The following is a 21715-nucleotide window of genomic DNA, read 5'->3' on the forward strand; positions in this document are numbered from 1 at the left end:
TCATTTGTCTTACTCTCTCTCAACGATACTCCACACATCCACCGAACCATTCGCATTTCCACCCTTTCCAGCCTTCGTTGCTGCTCTACGTTCATTACCCATGTCTCGCTCCCATAAATCATAACACTTCTCACACATGCAGCATACACCTTTCACTTCAGCTTCAACGACACTCCCCTCCTCATCAGCACGCCACTCAGTTTCCGAAACTTCTTCCATGCACATCTCACTCTAGCAACCGTTGCCGAGTCTGATCCACCTTCTCCATTCAACATGTCTCCGAGGTAGCAAAATGTTTTCACACCTTCCAGCTTCACGCCGTCTCCAAGATCCAACTCAACATTTCCTCCATCTGCAGCTCTCTCTGTGCACACCTTACATTTGAATGTAGCTGCCACACTGGTTAATGACCCTCTCAGACCACTACATTTTTGAATAACCCACTCAGCGCACATTGTACATTGAATGGAGTTCACTCCGACACCCTTCCTGCACACAGCACAGGGCCACTTCCCAGTTCTTTCCACCTCACCATCCTCAAAATGTATCCCATCCTCAAAACTGCCCTATACAGCTATCATCGAAGAGATGTATCTGCCTTTACCTGGAGGATTAGTTGTTGGACGTATTATTGTTACGGTTGACAGTACTGGAACAGTTCCCCTACAGGTCGCTAACTTCAGTGACAATGACATTTACATTAATCCAAAAACAACTATTGGACTCCTTAGCCATGCTAAAGTTGCACCAACTATTGATGTCATGAATGTCAGCAGTCATGAAGTAAGGGTGACTGAAACTCAGCCATCTGAGAACTGTGCGCTAAATTACTTATTGGCTCGCATGAGCATCAGTGACAATTTAACACCATCTGACCAACTGAAACTAAATAAAGTCCTCATCAAGCATTCAAACACCTTCAGTAAACATGATGATGACATTGGGTACTGTGACACCATAAAACATAAGATTCTGACGACTGATGACGTACCTGTTAGAATACCACACCGCCGTGTTCTTCCAAGCCAGTGGCAAGAGGTTAGAGACTATCTGAGAAAATCTCTGGACAGTGGCGTCATTAGGGAGTCGTCAAGTCCGTATGCTTCTCCGATTGTTTTGGTGAGAAAGGGGGACAAACTTAGAGTTTGTTGTGACTATCGGGCCTTGAATTTAAAAACCCGCAAAGATGCGTACCCACTCCCACGTATTGAGGAAGCTCTCACAGTTCTGAAAGGTGTTAAATATTTTTGTAGTTTGGACCTTGTCCATGGCTTCAATCAGATTGCTGTAGCTGAGGAGGACATAGCGAAGACTGCTTTTAGAGTAGGTACTGGTGGCTTGTATGAGTACCTACGAATGCCTTTTGGTTTAACTGGGGCTCCGGGAACTTTCATGCGTCCCATGGACAAGATATTTGGGGATGAGAAATTCCCAGACACTGCTCATTTATCTCGATGACATTCTGGTATTTGGGCCAACTTTTGATGAAACCCTGGAAAGATTTGATATGGTTCTCACAAGGCTTTCAAAATTTAATCTGAAAGTAAAGCCTGAAAGTTGTCAACTTTTTAAAGAACAGTTGAGATACCTCAGCCATCAAATTTCAGAAAAAGGTATTGCCTCTGACATGGAGAAAATAAATGCTGTGACAATGTGGCCTGTACCAAAAACACACTGAGCTACGTGGTTTTCTGGGTATGGCCGGTTATTATCACAAGTTTGTACCTGGCTTTGCAAAAATAGCTGCCCCTCTTCATTCTCTGCTTCAGGGTATTCAACCTGGGAAGAAAGGCAAGCAAAAAGCCAGTTCTGGATGTGGTATGAAGGCTTGGGATAGTTCCTGCAATGATGCTTTTCAGGAACTGAGGCGGAAACTTACCACGGCACCAGTCCTTGGACATCCTGACTTTACCAGGCCATACATTCTTGAAGTCTATGCTTGTCACAATGGCCTAGGGGCGGTGTTGTCGCAGGAACAGGAAACTGGCAGGGTAGTACATAATTACGCGAGCCGATCCTTGAGGCCCAGTGAGAGGAATATGGAAAATTACAACAGTTTCAAGTTGGAACTAGTTGCTTTGAAGTGGGCTGTCACGAAAAAGTTTTGAGACCTTTTGATTGGTGCTGAATGCATTATTTATACAGATAACGACCCACTGAGCTATGTTCAGACTTTGGCAAAACTTGGGGCTACGGAGACTCATTGGGTTGGTGAATTGTCTCAATTCAACCTGACCATCCGACATTGTTCAGGCAAGAAAAACCGAAATGCTGACTCACTCAGTAGGAAAGTTGGCCATGAGGAAGAAGTTCTAAGACTGGAAAGTTTAACAGCAGCAGCCTTGAAACTTCTGACCGAGTCCACCTTTTTGCCTGCAGAGTTAAAGATCCAAGTGCAGAAAGATGTTGCTACCGTCCGCCTTGAACCTGTAACAGTCATGCCGATATGGCAAAACCAACTACCAACTACACTAATGTCATCAGTCACAGCTGTGGACATTGCCAAGTTACAAGTAGATGACGCCGACATTGGGAGGTTTTTGAATTTTTGGAATCAGAGAAAATGTCCATCTCTCAGAACTGTCAAACGAGAAAGTCCTAAAACACGGAAGTTACTTAAGAACTGGAAGTATATGGCAGTGAAAATGGTGAACTATATCGGAGGTTAAGGGAGAAAGGAAAAACCGTAAATGAAGTGGTGTTGCCTCAGAAACTGCTGTCGAGAGTTTTAAAGTATGGCCACGACGAAAGCAGATACCAGTGTTCTGATAGGACTTATCAAATCCTACGAACTACATGATTTTGGCCAGGTATGGCCAAGGACATAGGTGAATACTGTACTAAGTGTGAACGGTGTATGTTAGGCAAACATCGTCCCAGTGTCCGGCCAACGTTTGGGTCTATATTGGCAAAACGGCCACTTGAGATTCTGGCTATGGACTTTACACAACTTGAGAAGGGCAAGTATGGTCTTGAAAATGTGCTCGTCCTTACTGATGTGTACACTAAGTATACTCAGGCTTTTCCAACACGTGACCAAACAGCTAAGACAGCTGCAAAAGTTTTAGTAAAAGATTGGTTTGTAAAGTTTGGAGTACCTCAAAGACTCCATAGTGACCAGGGTAGGAGTTTTGAAAGCAAGGTTGTGCACGAACTGTGGAATATATATGGCATAAAAAAAAGCAAAACCACTCCATATCACCCTGAGGGTAACGGGAAGTGCAAACGCTTCAACCGGACACTCCAAAATATGCTAAGAACTCTACCACTGTTACATATTTATGTGAATGTATGTGGATTACCATTCAGGTCTTTGCTTATCCGTGTGTAGTATATTAAGGGTTGTTGTGATTGGAGGGTCAGGAGCCCTTCTGGAAGTGACCGGAAACGGAAGAGGGAAAAGCCACGAGGAAAAAAGGACGAGGCTTCTTCTTCCTCGCCCCGCACCGACGAAAGGTGGGATTGATTGAGCCATGTGGAAAAGCGGCGTTCCCGAGCCTGTCTGGCGAGAGGAGTTACCGGGACGGATACCTGCCCGGTGGACGGCAAACTGTCGTGTGGCCGTGCACCGATCCAGCGTTTGGCGCCGTGCGCGACACCGTCTAAAAAGACGCGTACGGGTCGCCCGTTGGGGCCTAACACGCCTGGCAAGCGGCGTGGGGCTGTTGGCTTGCTTTCCCGTCCCCGCTTCGCGTGGCCCCGAGGGGCTGTAGCCGGGGTGCCTGGTACGATACCTGCCCGGTGGAAACACGTCCACCCGGGGTTCGTTCAACCGCCCGAGTGCGGCGACGCCGACCATCATCTTGGTCAGGAGGGGCCCAGAGACATTGTGCGGGACCGAGACCAAAAGGGTGTCGTGAGTACTCACCGGGACACCCGTATATAAGATGGCCATCTTACTCATAGGGAATTGATTGTGGCTGGGGAATTGTTGATGGTAGTGTATTGTTGATTGCTTGGGGAAAATCTCCGTGGTTGTGTCATTGAAATATTGTTGATGGTTGTGTATTGTTGATTGCTCGGGGAAAATCTCCGTGGTTGTGTTATTGAAATTGTATGGTATCATTACCATTGAAATATATCCTTGAACGTCAGTTGTCTCTTGGGTGAAATTCATATGGATTGCGTGGCGAAAGCGCATATATAATACAGCTTTCTGGCAAAGTTCCTCTCACGGTCCGGGGGTCACTGAGACCAGGTATTCACCGAGGGGACCACGTAACAGAATTGGGGGCTCGTCCGGGATTTAAAATTGTATAAAATAATAAAATAATATTTTTTTATTAATTAAAATTTATTAATTAATTATTAATTGGTAACTTTTTTTTGAGAAATTGGGGTAAAGTCTTGGGTGAAGGTTAACAGGTGGTAACGATAGACACCATGGCGTTTGTGGCACAGAACTTTGGGGTAACCCCGAGTGAGGCACAGTTCCGAGCGTTGCTAAAGTCGGACCTCTTGAAATTGGCCAAACATTTTAACTTGGAGGTCCGAACTAATTTGAGGAAGGCAGAGTTGCAGGCCACGGTGATACAATCTATGGTGGGATTAGGAACATGGGACGAGTTAGCCTGGGAGTGGCTACCCGAAGAACCAGAAGATGTTGAGCTCCGGAAACTGGAGTTGCAATTACGGAGCCAGGAACGGATTAAAGAAGAAGAAAGAAAAGCGGAAAGGGAATTAAAGGAACGTGACATGGAGCTTCAGCAAGAAATCAAATTCAAGGAGCTGGAGTTAATGAGAGAACGGGGAGAGGCACCACCCTTGCTGACGGGGTCGACACCTAACCAGAAAACCTGGGATGTGGGCAGACATGTGAGGCTGGTTCCACCGTTCAGTGAAAAGGAAGTCGCGAAATTTTTCCCACACTTTGAGAAAGTGGCTCGACAATTAAACTGGCCGGAGGAGGCCTGGACCATACTCGTGCAAAGTGTGCTGGTGGGGAAAGCTCAGGAAATTTATTCGGCGCTACCAATGGACCAATGTGCAGATTATGAGGTACTGAAGAAGCACATCCTCAAGGCCTATGAGTTGGTTCCGGAAGCTTACAGGCAAAAATTCAGGAATGCCAGGAAGAGGGAGAGTGAGACCCATGTGGAGTTTGCCAGAGTGAAAGAAAACATGTTTGATCGGTGGTGTGAGTCAAAAGGAGTCGGGAAAGACTTCGAAACATTGCGGGACTTGATCCTGGTGGAGGAATTCCAGCAGTGTGTCCACGAGGACATCAAAGTGTACCTGCAGGAAAAGAAAGTACCAAAGTTGTGGGACGCAGCCACCATGGCAGATGATTATGCCTTAACCCACCGAATAGGGGTCCACGAACCTAACTCCTCGCCTAGATCTCCGCAGGGGAGGTGGGGAACAGCAGGTGCGGAGAACGACCATACATGGCGGCGGCCTCGAGATGATTATGGGGACAACTATGATACCCCACCTGTTCGAAATCAGAGGGATGCGGGCCCAAGACAAACTTATAGTTCGGGGGGCCCGAGGCAGACCACGAGTTTTTCCTCCGGGCCTACTTGCGCTTTTTGCAAGAAACCTGGACACTTGATGTCCAGTTGTTACCGCATGAAAAGCGAAGACCCAGAGCGGAGTCCGACTACTACGACTCCAAACGCAATGGCCATTGTGAGAAATCGCCATCAAAAGGGTTACCAACCATTTATTTCAGAGGGGTTTGTGTCACGGGATGGAGCCTCGACTAACCGGAAACCGGTTAGGATATTGAGGGACACAGGGGCACATCAATCTTTAATGCTTGAAGGCATTTTGCCATGGTCCGAGGAGACGGCAACGGGGGATAGTGTTCGTTTACAGGGGATCGGGGGCGGTGTTAGTGCTCCCCTTCATGTCATCCATTTGGAGTCCGATTTGGTGTCAGGACCGGTCACCGTCGGTTTACAAGCCACGCTTCCTGTAGAGGGTGTATCTGTGGTTATCGGGAATGATTTGGCCGGGGGGCAAGTTTATGGTAACCTGAGGGTTGGTAAAGAGCCCAGCAGGGAAAATAACGCCACACCAGCTCGGGATGGCGACAAAAGTGCCAAGTTATTTGTAGGGGGACTGAACTTCAAAACAGAGGAACAAGTTCTGACCTCTGTCTTCAACAGATATGGGCCGCTGGTGGAGGTGCGGTTGGTAAGAGACTGGGAAACGCAACAGTCAAGAGGGTTCGGCTTTGTCACGTTTGCCAGCACAAAAGACGCCAGAGAGGCAGAGAAGAATTGGAATGGCAAGGATTTGGAGGGTCGGACCATAACAGTAGGGAAGGCATTTCGTAGACGTCGAGAGGTCTACAGGAGAGGACAACTGGGCGGTAGTTTTGGTGGTGGCCGCAATCAATATTATTATGGAGGCTCCCTGAGTTACGGCCGCTCCCGAAGGAAGGATTGGCAAAGTAGTGGCCGAGAAGGAGACCGCTATTCCTGGGACTACAGGGACAAGTGGTCCCACCCTAAGTATTAGGGAAGTTCTGAGAAGTTGAAGCACTGAATGCGGCGGAGCCGCCGAGCCAAGATTCCTACACGGATTAACCGTGAACGCCGTTCCTAAAGGCGTCCATGTAGTGAACTTTCATGCACGGACTAACCGTGAACTCCACGTTCCTCAAGGCGCCCATGTAGAGAACTTTCCTGCACGGACTAACCGTGAACTCCACGTTCCTAAAGGCATCCATGTAGTGAATACTCGGCTTGGCCTCCCGGAAAAAGTGCTATCGAGTGGCTTAACTTTGGATCTTTGATCAACCCCTTAACCTTCATTCACAAGAAACTGACGGTCAAAGTCAGAGGGTCATGAGATGGAGTTTGATTTGGCAGGGACAATGTCGTTGCGGGTGCTTAGTCCAGAGTGAGTAATCTGGAGGGGTTGTGGTGAAATTTTGGTTGCTTTATTTTTAAGTGGTAACTGTGCCCGGGGGGAACTGATAATGTGGGGGGGTTGAGTTATCTGGTTTGTTTCTCCAAATTGGCCGGCAAAGAAAGTTTTCGCTGGGTTCAAACTTTCTTTCTTGAAGGGGGGGGAGTGTTACATATTTATGTGAATGTATGTGGATTACCATTCAGGTCTTTGCTTATCCGTGTGTAGTATATTAAGGGTTGTTGTGATTGGAGGGTCAGGAGCCCTTCTGGAAGTGACCGGAAACGGAAGAGGGAAAAGCCACGAGGAAAAAAGGACGAGGCTTCTTCTTCCTCGCCCCGCACCGACGAAAGGTGGGATTGATTGAGCCGTGTGGAAAAGCGGCGTTCCCGAGCCTGTCTGGCGAGAGGAGTTACCGGGACGGATACCTGCCCGGTGGACGGCAAACTGTCGTGTGGCCGTGCACCGATCCAGCGTTTGGCGCCGTGCGCGACACCGTCTAAAAAGACGCGTACGGGTCGCCCGTTGGGGCCTAACACGCCTGGCAAGCGGCGTGTGGCTGTTGGCTTCCCGCTTCGCGTGGCCCCGAGGGGCTGTAGCCGGGGTGCCTGGTATGATACCTGCCCGGTGGAAACACGTCCACCCGGGGTTCGTTCAACCGCCCGAGTGCGGCGACGCCGACCATCATCTTGGTCAGGAGGGGCCCAGAGACATTGTGCGGGACCGAGACCAAAAGGGTGTCGTGAGTACTCACCGGGACACCCGTATATAAGATGGCCATCTTACTCATAGGGAATTGATTGTGGCTGGGGAATTGTTGATGGTAGTGTATTGTTGATTGCTCGGGGAAAATCTCCGTGGTTGTGTCATTGAAATATTGTTGATGGTTGTGTATTGTTGATTGCTCGGGGAAAATCTCCGTGGTTGTGTTATTGAAATTGTATGGTATCATTACCATTGAAATATATCCTTGAACGTCAGTTGTCTCTTGGGTGAAATTCATATGGATTGCGTGGCGAAAGCGCATATATAATACAGCTTTCTGGCGAAGTTCCTCTCACGGTCCGGGGGTCACTGAGACCAGGTATTCACCGAGGGGACCACGTAACACCACTAACACCTGATCTTCTTCCAGAACTCATTTATGCATACAATTGTACACCCCATGCTTAACTAGATATTCACTATTCTATCTGTTCTTTGGGAGAGATCCAAAACTACCAGCTGACTTGATACTCAGTGGAGGGTTGAAAGATGACAACCCCACTGAGTGGGTCACCGAGCATCATCATAGGCTTTAAACTGCTTTCAAACAAGCGAGTCAGCAAAGTGAAGAAGCAGCACTAAAACGGACAACAGCCTTGAACAGGCTGGCCCAACAGACAGCTTTACCTGTAGGTGCAAGAGTCTTCCGAAGAAATCATTCCTTTGATAGACATAAGATGCAAGACATCTGGCAACCCAAACCATATAAAGTGACTGAACAGAGAGATTTTAATGTGTATGTTGTAAAATCACTGAATGGTGACAGTGAAGGGGTGGTCCACCGTCGAGAAATTCTGGATTCTCGAACTCTAGTCGCAGAAGTTGAACCGGCTTCTAATTCCACTGGTGAGGACACGACCAACAATGGAAGTGTGTGTGATTTAGTGAGTGGTGATCATGTCGTAAAATATGCAACTGCCTGAATCTTGTGATTTCTATTTATGGGATGATGTTGGCAGTGGTAGGGTGAAGGATGCCAAAACACTGCCCCAATCTATTGTTTCACATTGCTGTGATGGTGTGACTGATGTTCCTTGGAGTGCTTCATGCTCAGCAGGGGAGCCCGATCATGTGTGTTCTGATGCCAGAACCAGTGCTGATGCATATTCTGAGGATAATCCAGTGCAAACTGCTGATGTGAATTCAGGAGTGGTTGGAAGTGACTCTATGTTGGGTCAACGACATAAGGACTATAGTGACACTACCTCGAATATCGACAGCACTTCACTACGACAAACCTCCATCCAGAGTGAATGCAGGGCAGCATAGCAACCCATTTAACCTGTCAATATCAGTCATACATGAGGAAAGCAAATTGTACATCAATCCAGATGTGTTGGTAGACATTAGCAAAACTCAGTTGCTGTTTGTGCAACTTTTAGTGGAAGCATTTGGCAGCTAAGAGACGGTGAAATGACTGCTGGCTTGAACAGATCGATTAATCTTTCGACGTAACCCTTATAGTTGTCAGGGGTCAACTATGGAGCAGGGGAGTGTAAAGTAGATATCGATGTCACCAGACCTTAGCCATTCATTACTATTCTTGTGGGATCCGACCCCGCTCCTCGTCCTCCGAGGTAGACCGAGCCTCGAGTCCAGTTGTTGAAGCAATAACAAGTATATTGAAAAACCAAGCGCAGCTGCGGAGATATGTTAAGATGGTCGCCAGAAACAATCGTAGCGCCTTCAAAACGATCTAAATTATATGTCTATAATATTATTAAGAAGTCCCTCACTCTTGACTTTGGACATAGACGAGTTTTCTGTTGGATTTTCATTGTTGCAGTGTTACCCACATCCATCATTGGGACAGATTTCCTGAGGCAGTTTTGTTTGTTAGTGGATGTTAAACACCACAAGCCAATTGACTCCCCGCCACTAGCCGAGCTGTCAGAGGCATTACCTCCCATATTCCCTCCATAAACACGATGTTTAAGCTAGGCGGTACTGCCCATGCCTGTTTTGATGCCCTCCTTCAAGAGTTCAAGTAAATCGCACGTCCTGATTACACTGAGACTGCAGCAAAGCACCCAGTTCCTCATCATATTAAGACCCATGGAACCTCCAGTGGCTGCTCGTCCTCGTTGCCTTGCTCCTAATCACTTCAACATTGCAAAATTGGAGTTCGACCACATGGTTGAGCTTGGAATAGTTCACTCATTCAGCAGCAACTGATCTCCCCACTTGCATATCATGCCGAAGACGACGCAGGTGACTGGAGACCATGTGGCAAATATAGAGCTTTCAACCACTGCACCATCCACTGTTGCTATCCAATATGTCATCTGCAGGATTTCGCTTCAACTTTACATGGGAAGTGAGTATTTACTAAGCTGTATTTAGTGTGTGTACAATCAGATACCTGCTAAGAAGGCTGACATTCCCAAGACTGCCGTCAGCCTAATCGGGTTTGTAGGTACGGTATGCCTTTCAGACGACGAAATGTGGCACAGACATTTCAACGATTCATTGCCGACTGTTCGTCGACATCTACATAGATGTCATTTTTGTTGCTCGTAAATCTTTAAAAGAGCATGAAGAACATCTACAAATCTATCCTTATTATTTCCGAAGAGGCCTCGTTTGAAGGCCTTTGAGGAAGAGTGTGGCCAGGAGAGGCCTCCAAGCCTCAAATAAGAGGCCTTTGAGTGTGGCCAGGATTGTGGCACACTGTAAAGGAAGGTTAGCTCCTCCTTTAGACCCTGATGATGCACCAACCAGGATCAAGATGGCCTGTGGGCCGGGCTGGAGGGGATAAAAGGTGATGTGCAGTGTGAGTTTTAGGGTGCCTGTAGTTCCGGTTCCGGGTCGGTTCTCGTGGGCTCGTGGTCCTGCTCATGTGTTGGTGGTTCTTGCACTTCTCTATGGAAGAGGATTTGGTACGTCTGGCTCAATGGTCAGTGAAACTCAGAAAAAAACAATCAACTGTCAACATAGCAGTGCGGATGCTGCAGCCTGACAAATCCCTTGGCGCAACCTGACGAGTGATAGACCTGTTCCTTGGACGAGCCGGCAGGGCCCATCATGGTAGAATGAGTGCGTCTTCTGTCTGGTCCCGTTACCTTTGTCACTACCGTCAAATATCCGTGGGCCCTAAATTATATCGATAATGCAATCCCTTTTGTTGCTTGGTTTGTCCATGAGAGCATATTATTAGGGGCTAAAAAGGCGATTATTATTGCTTTACTGTTTGTTGTACGCACGCACCCTGAAACCCTGAAACCCGCATTTGGAGATAACAACCAATGACACACACATACACACCTGTTTGAAGTAACATGGTCTCTTGTGAAAGTGTACAACTTTATGATCACAGTGTCTTAAGACGAAAGATTGGCACACTGACTACTGCTCACTCGATGGAGATTTCCCTGATGATGTCACTTCCTCCCCTACCTCTCTGCCTCCCCTACCTCTCTGCCACCCCTCCCTCCCCGCCCCGCCCCCAGAAGGCGTGGTGGCCAGAGGGCATTCCCAGAGGACGTTTTTGTGTGTTCTTATATATGAAACTAGCAGGAGTACCCGGCGTTGTAGGGAGGGTAAGGGGGAGGGTAAGGGGGAGGGTAAGGGGGAGGGTAAGGGGTGGGGGGAGGGGAGGCGGCAGGAGAGGGAGGGGTGAAGAAGGGAGTGGGGGGAGTGGAAGGGGGAGGGATGCAAGAGGAGAGAGGGAGGGGAAATACTACATATACATCTTTTTGGGGGGTTGTGGGGGGGCTTTGACAGGCCCCTCCGTTTTAGGGGAGGGAGGATGAGAAGGAGAAATTTTTTTACCTGTGCAAAGAGTGCTTTAACCTCAGTGTTGCCCAGGTAAAAAAAGGAAATTGTAATACCCTCTAACCTCAGTGTTTCCAACAACACGTGTACCTCACAGCCTCAGAATCAGCTGTGAGGTACACGAATGTAAAAAAGGAAATTGTAATACCCTCTGCCACAATCACCAGGTGGTGCTACACGGTACACATTTACATAGAGAATTTACGCCCCTCCCCCGGTCCCATGAGGCCACGGCCACATAGCCTATGTTATCCCCACACAAAGTTGTATTTGTACACCGAGTAAAGTATAAAAGTGTTTATAGCTGAAGTACCCGGCGTTGCTCAAGAGAAAAAGAAACATTAACATATTTGAAATGAGGGCAAATATAATGGAAAATCAATTACATCCAAATCAGAATCCATCACAAATCCTAATTTCACCTTTTCGTTGAATATATGCTGCTGAATGTGCCGTTCATCTTCATCACGTTTCTAAGTTAAGTGGGATGTCGTTCTGGAAGAAGAAGAGGAGGAAGGAGATGGAGAAGAAGAAACCTTAGTACCATTTTTCGTCCACTTCCGGAATTGTTTGAATTATTTGTGTTCAAATGTTTGCGAATTGTTTTGTATTTATTTATGCGAATGTGTACTTGTATATAACTGTCATTATTCAAAAAGGTTTAGCCACTATAGAGCGATTTTTTTTATCCCAAAAAAGAACTTTTTTTTTTCGAACTTATCTCCTTTTTTGCCTAAAACACTCCCAGGCACTCACTGATGAACCTCAGAAAGTTTGACGAAGATCCGTTCAGCCATCTCTGAAAAAAAATGGCGACACAGACACAGACACACAGACAGACCAACAGCTCTCTTATAAAGTCGAGATGTGAAAATGTGCTTTTCATCAAAAATCTAATGCCTGGTGGTCATTCTTGCTGACGGAGAATTTAATACCAGACAATGCTGCCCTGCATCTGCATCAGTGCGGTTGTCACAACGAATTCGATAAAAAGGTGAAGAAGTGATGGAAATACAGATAGATAAACAGAGACATGAACATGAGTAACGGGTGAAGATTAAATAAATAATTACAAGGAGAAAAACAATAACAATTAAGTAAAGCTACAGCGTTTAAATTGGATTTGGCAATCAAGATAAATATCTTTCTCCAGTATTGATGTTTTTAAAATCATATTCATTATTTTCTCACAGAATCTGACCGACCGATTCGCATTCAATGGAAACAAAATGGCGTACACGCCCACGTGACCAGATTTTTCCGGAAACGTCACGTGGCAACTCTGTATGTAGGAAGACTTTAGTTTTACGTCCTCTCTTTTTTTTTTAGCGCCAGGACCAAGAGAGCTCCTCGATAGTGATTTGGTTCATTTTTTAGCAATCCTGCAGGGTCGCAATGTATGACGTCATGATGAACCGACAAGATAATAAATGAAATGAAAGAGCCCGAGTTTTGCTTCATGAAATTGTATGGCGATGTAGCTGGCGGTGAAATTTCATTGGTCGTTTAATCGTCTCGGGTTATCCATGAGTGTTTTAATTTTTTTTACAGATGACGGATAATAAAATATCACAAATGTACACAAAATAGCTAATAAAAGCTAGGTGTTAGTTAAGCTTGTAAATATAGTACCGGAAGTGAGGTTTGTTCGGGGATTCCGGGGGATCATTATTCATTAAGGTGTTTTGCTGCTGGTGGCAATCGGATCGCTGGTTTGTCCTTTTGATCCATATTACAAAAACAACCGTCATTTTTGGTCTCAGCCGGAAACTACGTAAGTTACTACTTGTAATTGCTGTTTTTTACCGTACTAATATTTTTATGGAACATCTTTAAAGCTCCAGGACATCCTAAGCTAAAGAGGAGTGTACTATAAGTATAAGTATAACTACGACGAGGCTGGTCGGACATTCATCTACGATCTAGGACCTATAGTTGTATGCAACTCCCCTCTCAGCCGTTCGAGCCTGAGTTTGAATCCCGACTCAGCTATAAAACGTCATCCAGGTGTTCCACAGGTAGGGCGATTCATCAATGTGCTTGCAGTCCCTCGGATGGACGTTAAACTGGGCGTCCTGTCTGCAGCATTCGTTGGTGGACGTTAAAGATCCCATGGTGTCCTTCGAAGATTAGGCGAGCTATCGCCGGCACCCTCAACAAATTACAAATTCCTGCCTTACCGACTGGCACTGCTGGGAAGGCAATGGCAAACAACCCATTATAACCCTCCTTTTTTTTTCTTTTTCTTTTTTAAAAAAAAATACAGAATCGAGGCTCGTGTAAGAGCTAACACATTGAACATGAAAACATGCACAGACACATAAAACATACAATGAAGGGAGCGGGAGATAAGAGGGGGAGGGCGAGGGAAGCACACAAGCACAACAACAGGAGAGAACAGGGACGTCGGTTGATCTGTGGAAGGGGGTGGGCTGGGGAGGAGGTAGGGGTACACGGTATAAAGCAAATGAACGTTACTAGGAATTTCAGGAAAGAAGTTGGGGATTGAAAGAGGTGGATTTGGGGTGTTTTAACGGGGGTAGAAAAGATGAAGGTTTTGGATGGGTGAACAGCTGTTTCAGAGATTGTGGTGAACAGCTGTTTTAAAGACCTGGAGGGAGGAGAGGGATTGAAGAGAGTGGGAGTTTGCTCCAGAGGTGGGAGAAAAGGGGAATGAAAGAGTGAAGGTGAGCAGAGAGTCTTGATTTTGGCAGTTTCACCAGAAGAGGCTTGCTGGCAGATCTTGTGCATCCTGCAGGAATATTTGTGGGACAGAGCACAGACAGAGCTTGGGGAGCAAGGCGGGAGAGGAGTCGGTAGAAGACAGAAAGACCACCAACCTGCCTGCGGTGAGTGAGTGAAAGGCCCTCAGAATCAGCTTCATCACGGGAGATTCCAATGATTCTAATTGCTTTGATTTCAACTGCGTGAAGCCGAGCTAGGTGTGAGGCAGGAGCACCGGCCCAGAGGGGAGAGCAGTATTCCATTGAGCTGCCGATGAAAGCTTTGTATGTGGTGAGGAGCTCAGAAGTGTCCAGAAAGGACTTCGCACGATGGAGGATGCCCAGTCGGTGACTCGCTTCGGAGGCCCTTCTCTGGAAGCTGCGTTGGCGGCACTGACACTCTGTGAAGAGTATGGTACATCAGAGAGAGAGAAGGAGGTGGCAGAGGAGATACTGGTCGTAATGTCAACAAATATCTGTAACAGCTCACTGAACTCATGACAGGTACCGGAGGATTGGAGAGTTGGAAATGTAACACCAATATTTAAAGAGATATCTGCGATCACAAAGCGATCACCCACGACTTACCCTTGACCCACAATCCAAACAATGATGGCATTTTTTTTTTTGGACCACCATATGACCTTGGTCTTAAACATTTAGGGTTAGAGTGTAAATTAAGAAAATGTGTCGTACTATCCATAAAGCCATCTACAAGCTATCCATAAAACTCAACATCATGAACATCGTAGGAAAATTATTCAAGTTATGATCAAAAAGGTGTTTTTTGCTAATTAGGTCATTCAAATATCAGGTGCACAACTTCAGTGCAGGTACACTATTATGATGCAAGAACATCTTGGAAGGCCAAGTGGTCTTTAAGATTCCATATTGGCAAAATTGAGTGATGACCAAAAAAATGCATTATTTTGTTCAGGCTGCCATTTGACCTTGACCTTTAACCCGGAGGGCTTTGATGTAAATTATGCATAAATACGCCTTGCTCTATGCTATATATAGAGGGCAATTTAGTTCCGATTGGACAGGCTTTAGGTGAGTTTTGGTGAAAAATGTTAAAATGACGATAATTAGGTCATGACGTTTAAAATTAGGTGAAGGTCAAAAATATTTGTGAACCCCTCATGTGTTTTATATTCCATTATTGATGCAAATTTTCATTCCGAAAGTCCCAGCTGGCTCTGAGATGCAGCTCGGACATTGGGAGTGCTGAGAGTGCAGGAAGTGAAGATTTTTGTTTTTTAATGGTGATTTAGTACTTCTAGTGGTCTTTTTGTATACAAGATCGAGGCTCGTGAAAGAGCGAACATTAATCACACAGAAAGACAAACCGACACATAAAACATATAACATCGGGAGTGGTAGACAAGATGGGGAGAGAGGGGGAAGGACACAAACACAACATTTGAGAGCAGGGACCGAGAGACATGGAGACATCGAGAGATCTGAGAGAGGGCGAGGGCTTTGGGGGGGGGGCATGGGAAGGGGGGGTGGGAGAGGTATAAAACATATGGACACTGCCAGGACTTCCAGGAAAGAAGTTGGAATTTCAAACAAGGTGGATCTGGGGTGAATTAGCAGGGGTAGAAAAGATCAAGGTTTTGGATGGGGGAAGATAAGAGATGGTGGTGAATAGCTGTTTTAAAGACCTGGAGGGAGGAGTGGGATTGAAGAGAGTGAGGGAGTTTGTTCCAGAGGCGGGAGAAAAGAGGAATGAAAGAGTGAAGGTGAGCAGAGAGCCGAGATTTCGGCAGTTTAACCATCAGAGGGTTGCTGGCAGATCTTGTGCGACCTGTAGGAATATTTGGGGGACAGCACAGAGAGAGCTGGGGGTGCAAGGCCGGAGAGGAGTCGGTAGAAGACAGAAAGACCACCTAACTGCCTGCGGTGAGTGAGTGAAAGGCCCTCAGAGATAGCTTCACCGCGGGAGATTCCAATAATTCTGAAAGCTTTGGTTTCAACAGCGTGAAGCCGAGCTAGGTGTGAGGCAGGAGCACCGGCCCATAGGGGAGAACAGTATTCCATTGAGCTGCGGATGAAAGCCTTGTATGTGGTGAGGAGCTCAGGTGTGCCGAGGAAGGACTTCGCACGACGGAGGATGCCCAGTCGGCGACTGGCTTTGGAGGCCAGCTTGGAAATGTGGTTTTCCCAAGAAAGATCATGGCAGATAGTGAGACCCAAAAGCTTGAGCGACAGAACTTCTTGTAGAGGATTGTTGAGAAAGTAGATGGGAGGGTTGTCCAGTCCATCTTTTCGGAGAGACATAGTAAGAGTGTGAGATTTGTCAGGATTGAAAGACATGTTCCACTTGTTTTACCAGTCTGTGATTTTGTCCAAGTCTTCAGAGAGTGAGGAGGCTGCAGACTGCCGATCTGAGGGAAGAGGAATGGAGCGGCAGAGAGTGGAGTCATCAGCAAAGAGATAGAGAGGATTTTCAAGAGAGTCAGAGAGATCATTGATGAAGACCAGAAAAAGCACAGGGCCCAGAACACTGCCTTGGGGAACTCCAGCCTGAACAGGAAGAGGAGATGAGAGAAACCCATTCAGGGCCACACGTTGACGACGACGAGAAAGGAAGTCCGCCAGCCATGCGTGGAGATTTCCATGGATACCAAAGGAGGAGAGTTTGGTGAGCAGAGCGGGGTGCCAGACCGTATCGAAGGCACGTGATATGTCGAGGGAGACAGCTCTAATTTCCTGTTTGGCATTGAGGACCCCCATCCATTGTTGAGACAGCAGAAGCAGCATGTCCAGAGTAGAGTGACCTGGTCTGAAACCAAATTGATGATCAGAGATCAAGCCATTGGAGAAGAGGAAAGATTTCATATCCGAAGCAATGATGGATTCCATGACTTTGCTGATAATTGGGAGAAGGCTGATTGGTCTGTAGTTGCTAGGATCTGTTTTTGCACCTTTTTTGTGCAAAGCGGTGATGTTGGCTGATTTCCAAGCAGATGGCAGTTGACCTTGAGCAAAAGAGAGGGTGAAGAGAACAGAGAGAGGGTGAGATAGAGCTGCAGAGCAGGATTTTAGGACCCGTGGGCTGATGCCGTCGGGTCCAGTTGCAGAATCAGAGTCGAGGGTTGACAGAAACTTTTCCACCTTGTCAGGAGGAAAGGACACGGAGTCCAGGAGCAGCTGGGTACGACTGGGTATGGTGGGTACAGAGAGGGATGGGTTTGGGACACAAGATTTAGAGGCAAACACAGAGTTGAGGCATCAGAGTCTAAGAAACTCTGTGGTACCATCAAAAATTGGGGGTACTGATTGAAAAAACAACAACCTTACAACAACAATAAGCCTTCTCTTCTCCTGTAAGTGTGGGGTGGAGGGGCTTACTGAAGAATCCAGAAAGGAATTGGGAAACTATACCGGCACTCGGCAGAGCGCATACTTCCGCCAAGATGAACAGTTTACGTTTTGTATCCCACTGATAGGCCGGATCTGGATCCAGACCTGAACCACAATCTAATTGAGTAGTCCTTGCCACGCAACCAATCTGTCCACCAAGTTTCATCCAAATCCGTCCAGAAAGCTTGGAGATATCCTGCTCACAGACAGACAGACAAGCAGGGTTGAAAACATAACCTCCATCCACCCTCAGTGGCAGAGTTAACTTTACACCTGTTAGTTTGACTTCAGTTGTGGGGAAGCTGTTGGAGATGTTAATTAGGGATTGAATAGGGAAACATTTGATTCATTTCAAACTACCTGAAGGGAGTCTGCATGGAATTACCAAAGGGGTGGGGGGGGGGGGGGGAGGTGGGGGGTGCAGGGGGTTTCATACTCATGTTTAACTGAGTAGGAAGCAAAGGAGGAAGGAAGGGGGGTGGGGGGTTAATCAGATTCAGGAAAGTCTGATACTTTAATAGATTGGGCTAAAGATTGGCACATGCAGTTTAATTCAAGGGAATGTAAGGTGCTCGGAATAGGTAAGAACAGTGAAAATAGGGATTACAGTATGTGAGGTGCAGTCTTGGAATGTGCCAGACAGAAGAATATTCTGGGGGTGGTAATAGATCCGGGGTGTAAGCAGACAGCACAGTGCTGGCACGGTGCCATAGGTAAGGCAAACAGGGTTTCAGGTTGTATTCTTAGAGGGATAAATTATAAATGAAAAGAGGAAGTGTTAACACTGCATTGGAATTTAGTGTGAGACCCCATCTGGAATATTGTGTTCAGTTTTGGTCACCACATCTTGGGAAGGACATAGCTGCCATAGTGAGGGTTCAGCATCAGGCTATTGCATTGATTACGGGCCTAGGTAGACTAAGCTATGAGGAGCAGCTGAAGGAGACAGTGTAAGGTGATTACGACGGGATAGGATTGAGATGTTTAAGCTAATGAAGGGTATCGACAAAATATGTGTACAGTTCAACAGTTTGTCAGCAAAATCAACAGTGGTAGAACAAGGTGTCATAGTTTGAGAGTGAGGGAAGTCAAGACTGTAGTAAGGCCGGGGTATTTTACTGAGAATAGTTAAACGATTGGAAAGGTAATGGTAGCAGATCTAGTAGATAGGTTTAAACTGGAATGCCATACATAGGTACCAATTGATTACATAGGTACCTAGATGCATTGGAGCTAGAGGGGTGTAGGTATATTGTCAGGACTCCCAGGTAGCTTGCACGTGGATGGGTGATGGTTTATGGTGTTGATGTAGTGCAGGCATGATCGGCCAAATGGCCTCTTCCTGAACCAAGGTTCCTTGTTAAAATCTTGGCTCATGGGAGAGCACGGTGACAGACAGACCGTAAAAAGGCAATGACTGACAATAAGGCAGTACGGCCACAAGTGGAGACAAAAAAACAAAAAAACTGGGAATGAATGAATGAAAACATTTGTGAATGGAATGATAGAATTAGAATTTGAATGAATGAATGTGAATGCAGTGAGAGAGAATTGGAGGAAACAGTATGTACGGGACACTGTGATGAAGACCTGGTGGCAGAGTACTTTGAGCAGGGATTGAGCCATGATTTAAAGGTAACATTCGATGTGATCAATGGTGCATGTATTTCCAGGTAGAGCACACCTGTGTGAACCTTAAGTCTGATGAAGCTTTTGTCAGGCTGGATATACGTATGATATGATCGCTGTGGATATCTGCACCGTCATTACGTGATGACCGAATGCCTTTTGCCCTTGTTTGCAGTGATCTGTCATGGCATCAAGGCAGTTCCACACCATGATACCTGGAGAGGCATCTGAGACAGACTCTGATGAGGAGCTCATGGCAACCAGCTTGCCTGTGGCCGTGGAGCTGATAGTGCAAGGTGAAGCTGTCGAAACGGACGACGACGACGAGGAGGAAATAGACAATGAAGGTGTGCGTGTTGAGGTCGATCGCAGACACATGTTTCCTTTTGTTTCTATAAGCAAATCCTTGCCGGAGCTGAAGGTAGACAGGTTATTGCCGAAGGATGGCGACATGGACAAGGAAAGGGAGTCGCATACAAGTGCGGAAGAGGTTTCCACTCGACCACCCGCCTCCTGGGAGCCCCACGGCTCAATCTTGCAGCAGAAGCTACGAGAGGGCAATGTGCGGCTTCGAAGTGACACCGCGGCACTGGTGAATTGTGTGTACGCGACCGCTGCTAAGGAGGTGCGTGTGATCGGGCATCAATTGGCGACTGCGCAGGCGGCGGCCGCGGAAGCCTCGGCGAGCCTGTGCCAGTCCCTGAACAACTTGCGTGCGGTGCAGGACGTGTTGGACATCGTGGTGAGCTGCAGCCTGTTGCCGGACATCCGCATTCCTGCCGAGGCAAACATCCCTTGAGGGATTCGGATTCTGATGCAGTTTAAAATAGATTTTTCTCTTCAGCGACACGTGTGCTGTTTTGGCGCCACACCACGATGGCAACGAGCTCCCCATGTGATCCACCTGTGTGACGCTAACCTTTACATTACTTGCATCAGGTTTTCGCTCCAACTGCGTCGACGTGTGCTGTTTATGGTTACCAAAGCAACAACATTGTATTATTTCGTATAATAACTTCAAATGTTGGGTTTGAATCTCCGAGTAAATGACAACCCGACAAGATATCCATCGGATAGATTCGCGTGTTTTCATCTCGGACTGTAGTGATGTAACAATATTGCTGCAGCCTCTTTATTACACCATGTTGTTTATATTGTTGTGAGGATATTTTCGTTTGATTACAGTTTGCACTTTTTTAAGGAATGAAACTGTGCATACGACATTAAATACAAAAAAATTCACTTTGCTTCTAAAACGGATTGTTTGGCAAACGGTCTGTTTCTTGAACAGAGATGTTTGTTTCTGCACGCTGCCGCTTTGCCACAACTTTCAACAAGAACGAAACAAACTGCTTCATCACGTGGGTGGAGTCATTTTGTAAGGAAGTTGTATTCTTCTGTACTGAACTGTTCTGCAGTGTGCCTTTAATGGTGCCCCCCACCTTCCCTCTCCCCACCCTCCCCCCTCCCCTCTACTCCCAAGCAGGAAAGCTGTTATTTGCACACATTGTCATTTCCTTTACTGAAGGGAAAGGTGTATGCTGCATTTGTGAGAAGTGTTATGATTTATGGGAGCGAGACATGGGTAATGAATGTAGAGCAGCAACGAAGGCTGGAAAGGGTGGAAATGCGAATGGTTCGGTGGATGTGTGGAGTATCGTTGATAGTCAGGGCCCTTAGGGATATTTTGGGGCCGTTTGGTTCAAATTCTTCCAAAAGCACCAAAATAGGCCCAGATGTTGCCGATGCCATACTCTTTCGATTTTTGACGGGCGCCAAGACGGGCGCCCCCCCCCCCCCCCGGGGGCCCCATATTGGCGAAATACTAAATGGCCGCCACCCGGATTAGAGGAAAATCAGTTAAATAACCAAAAGGGTTGGAATCATGTATGATACCACTTTTCAGGGGTTTTTGAGGTCGAGGAATCCAATTATGATGTTATTTTGATGATTTGAGGTCAAGGTCAACCCTCAAGGTCATCTTAAAGGTCATTTTTGAGTCAAACATGTCGGTTTTTGAGTTTTTTGTCAAGATTTACGCGAGGTTCACCATTTTGTGTTTCTGGGTTGGGTAATCGAACTCTGACATTATTTTTGACAATTAGAGGAAATATTTACATGTCTATTTCCTAATTTTCAGGCATATGCAGTTCATCAGTCTAATTACAAAGGTACGGATTTTGATGTTTTATGAACTGTATGCCATATCCTTGTGTTTAATTTTTGTGCGATCATGATCCGGGTTCATGTATACATGATTGTATACATGTCATAAATATGACGTCATAGGTCATGTGACCTGGCGGCCATATTGGATTTTATGAAAACCTTAAAAATGGATCCCTGCCTTCATTTTTCGATCGATTCATTTTGAACTTTGACCACTTATAGTACGCCATGTGATTGGATGCATATCCTAATTATGACGTCATAGGTCAGGTGACATGGCGGGATGGAACGGTATGGTCCCCGGATCTTGGCGCCCATCAAAAATCGAAAGAGTATGGCATGGGCAACATCTGCGCCAAATTTGATGCTTTTGGAAGAATTTGAACCAAAATATCCCTAAGGGCCCTGACTATGAGAGAGAGGAA

The 21715-nt window shown here is 46.5% G+C and overlaps 1 protein-coding gene across 1 annotated transcript; it reads left to right on the forward strand.

The window, feature by feature from the left end:
- The first annotated feature begins 13030 nt into the window (after positions 1-13030).
- Positions 13031-20363, forward strand: BLOC1S3 (biogenesis of lysosomal organelles complex 1 subunit 3). The gene is made up of 2 exons (XM_068128396.2): positions 13031-13174; positions 19297-20363. Exon 2 carries the CDS (start codon positions 19306-19308, stop codon positions 19918-19920), a length of 615 nt encoding a protein of 204 aa, XP_067984497.1. The 5' UTR covers positions 13031-13174; positions 19297-19305; the 3' UTR covers positions 19921-20363.
- The last annotated feature ends 1352 nt before the right edge of the window (positions 20364-21715 follow it).

This window comes from Myxine glutinosa, chromosome 9, assembly GCF_964187855.1.
Source record: "Myxine glutinosa chromosome 9, kmMyxGlut1.1, whole genome shotgun sequence".
In the NCBI taxonomy this organism is placed as follows: domain Eukaryota; kingdom Metazoa; phylum Chordata; class Myxini; order Myxiniformes; family Myxinidae; genus Myxine; species Myxine glutinosa.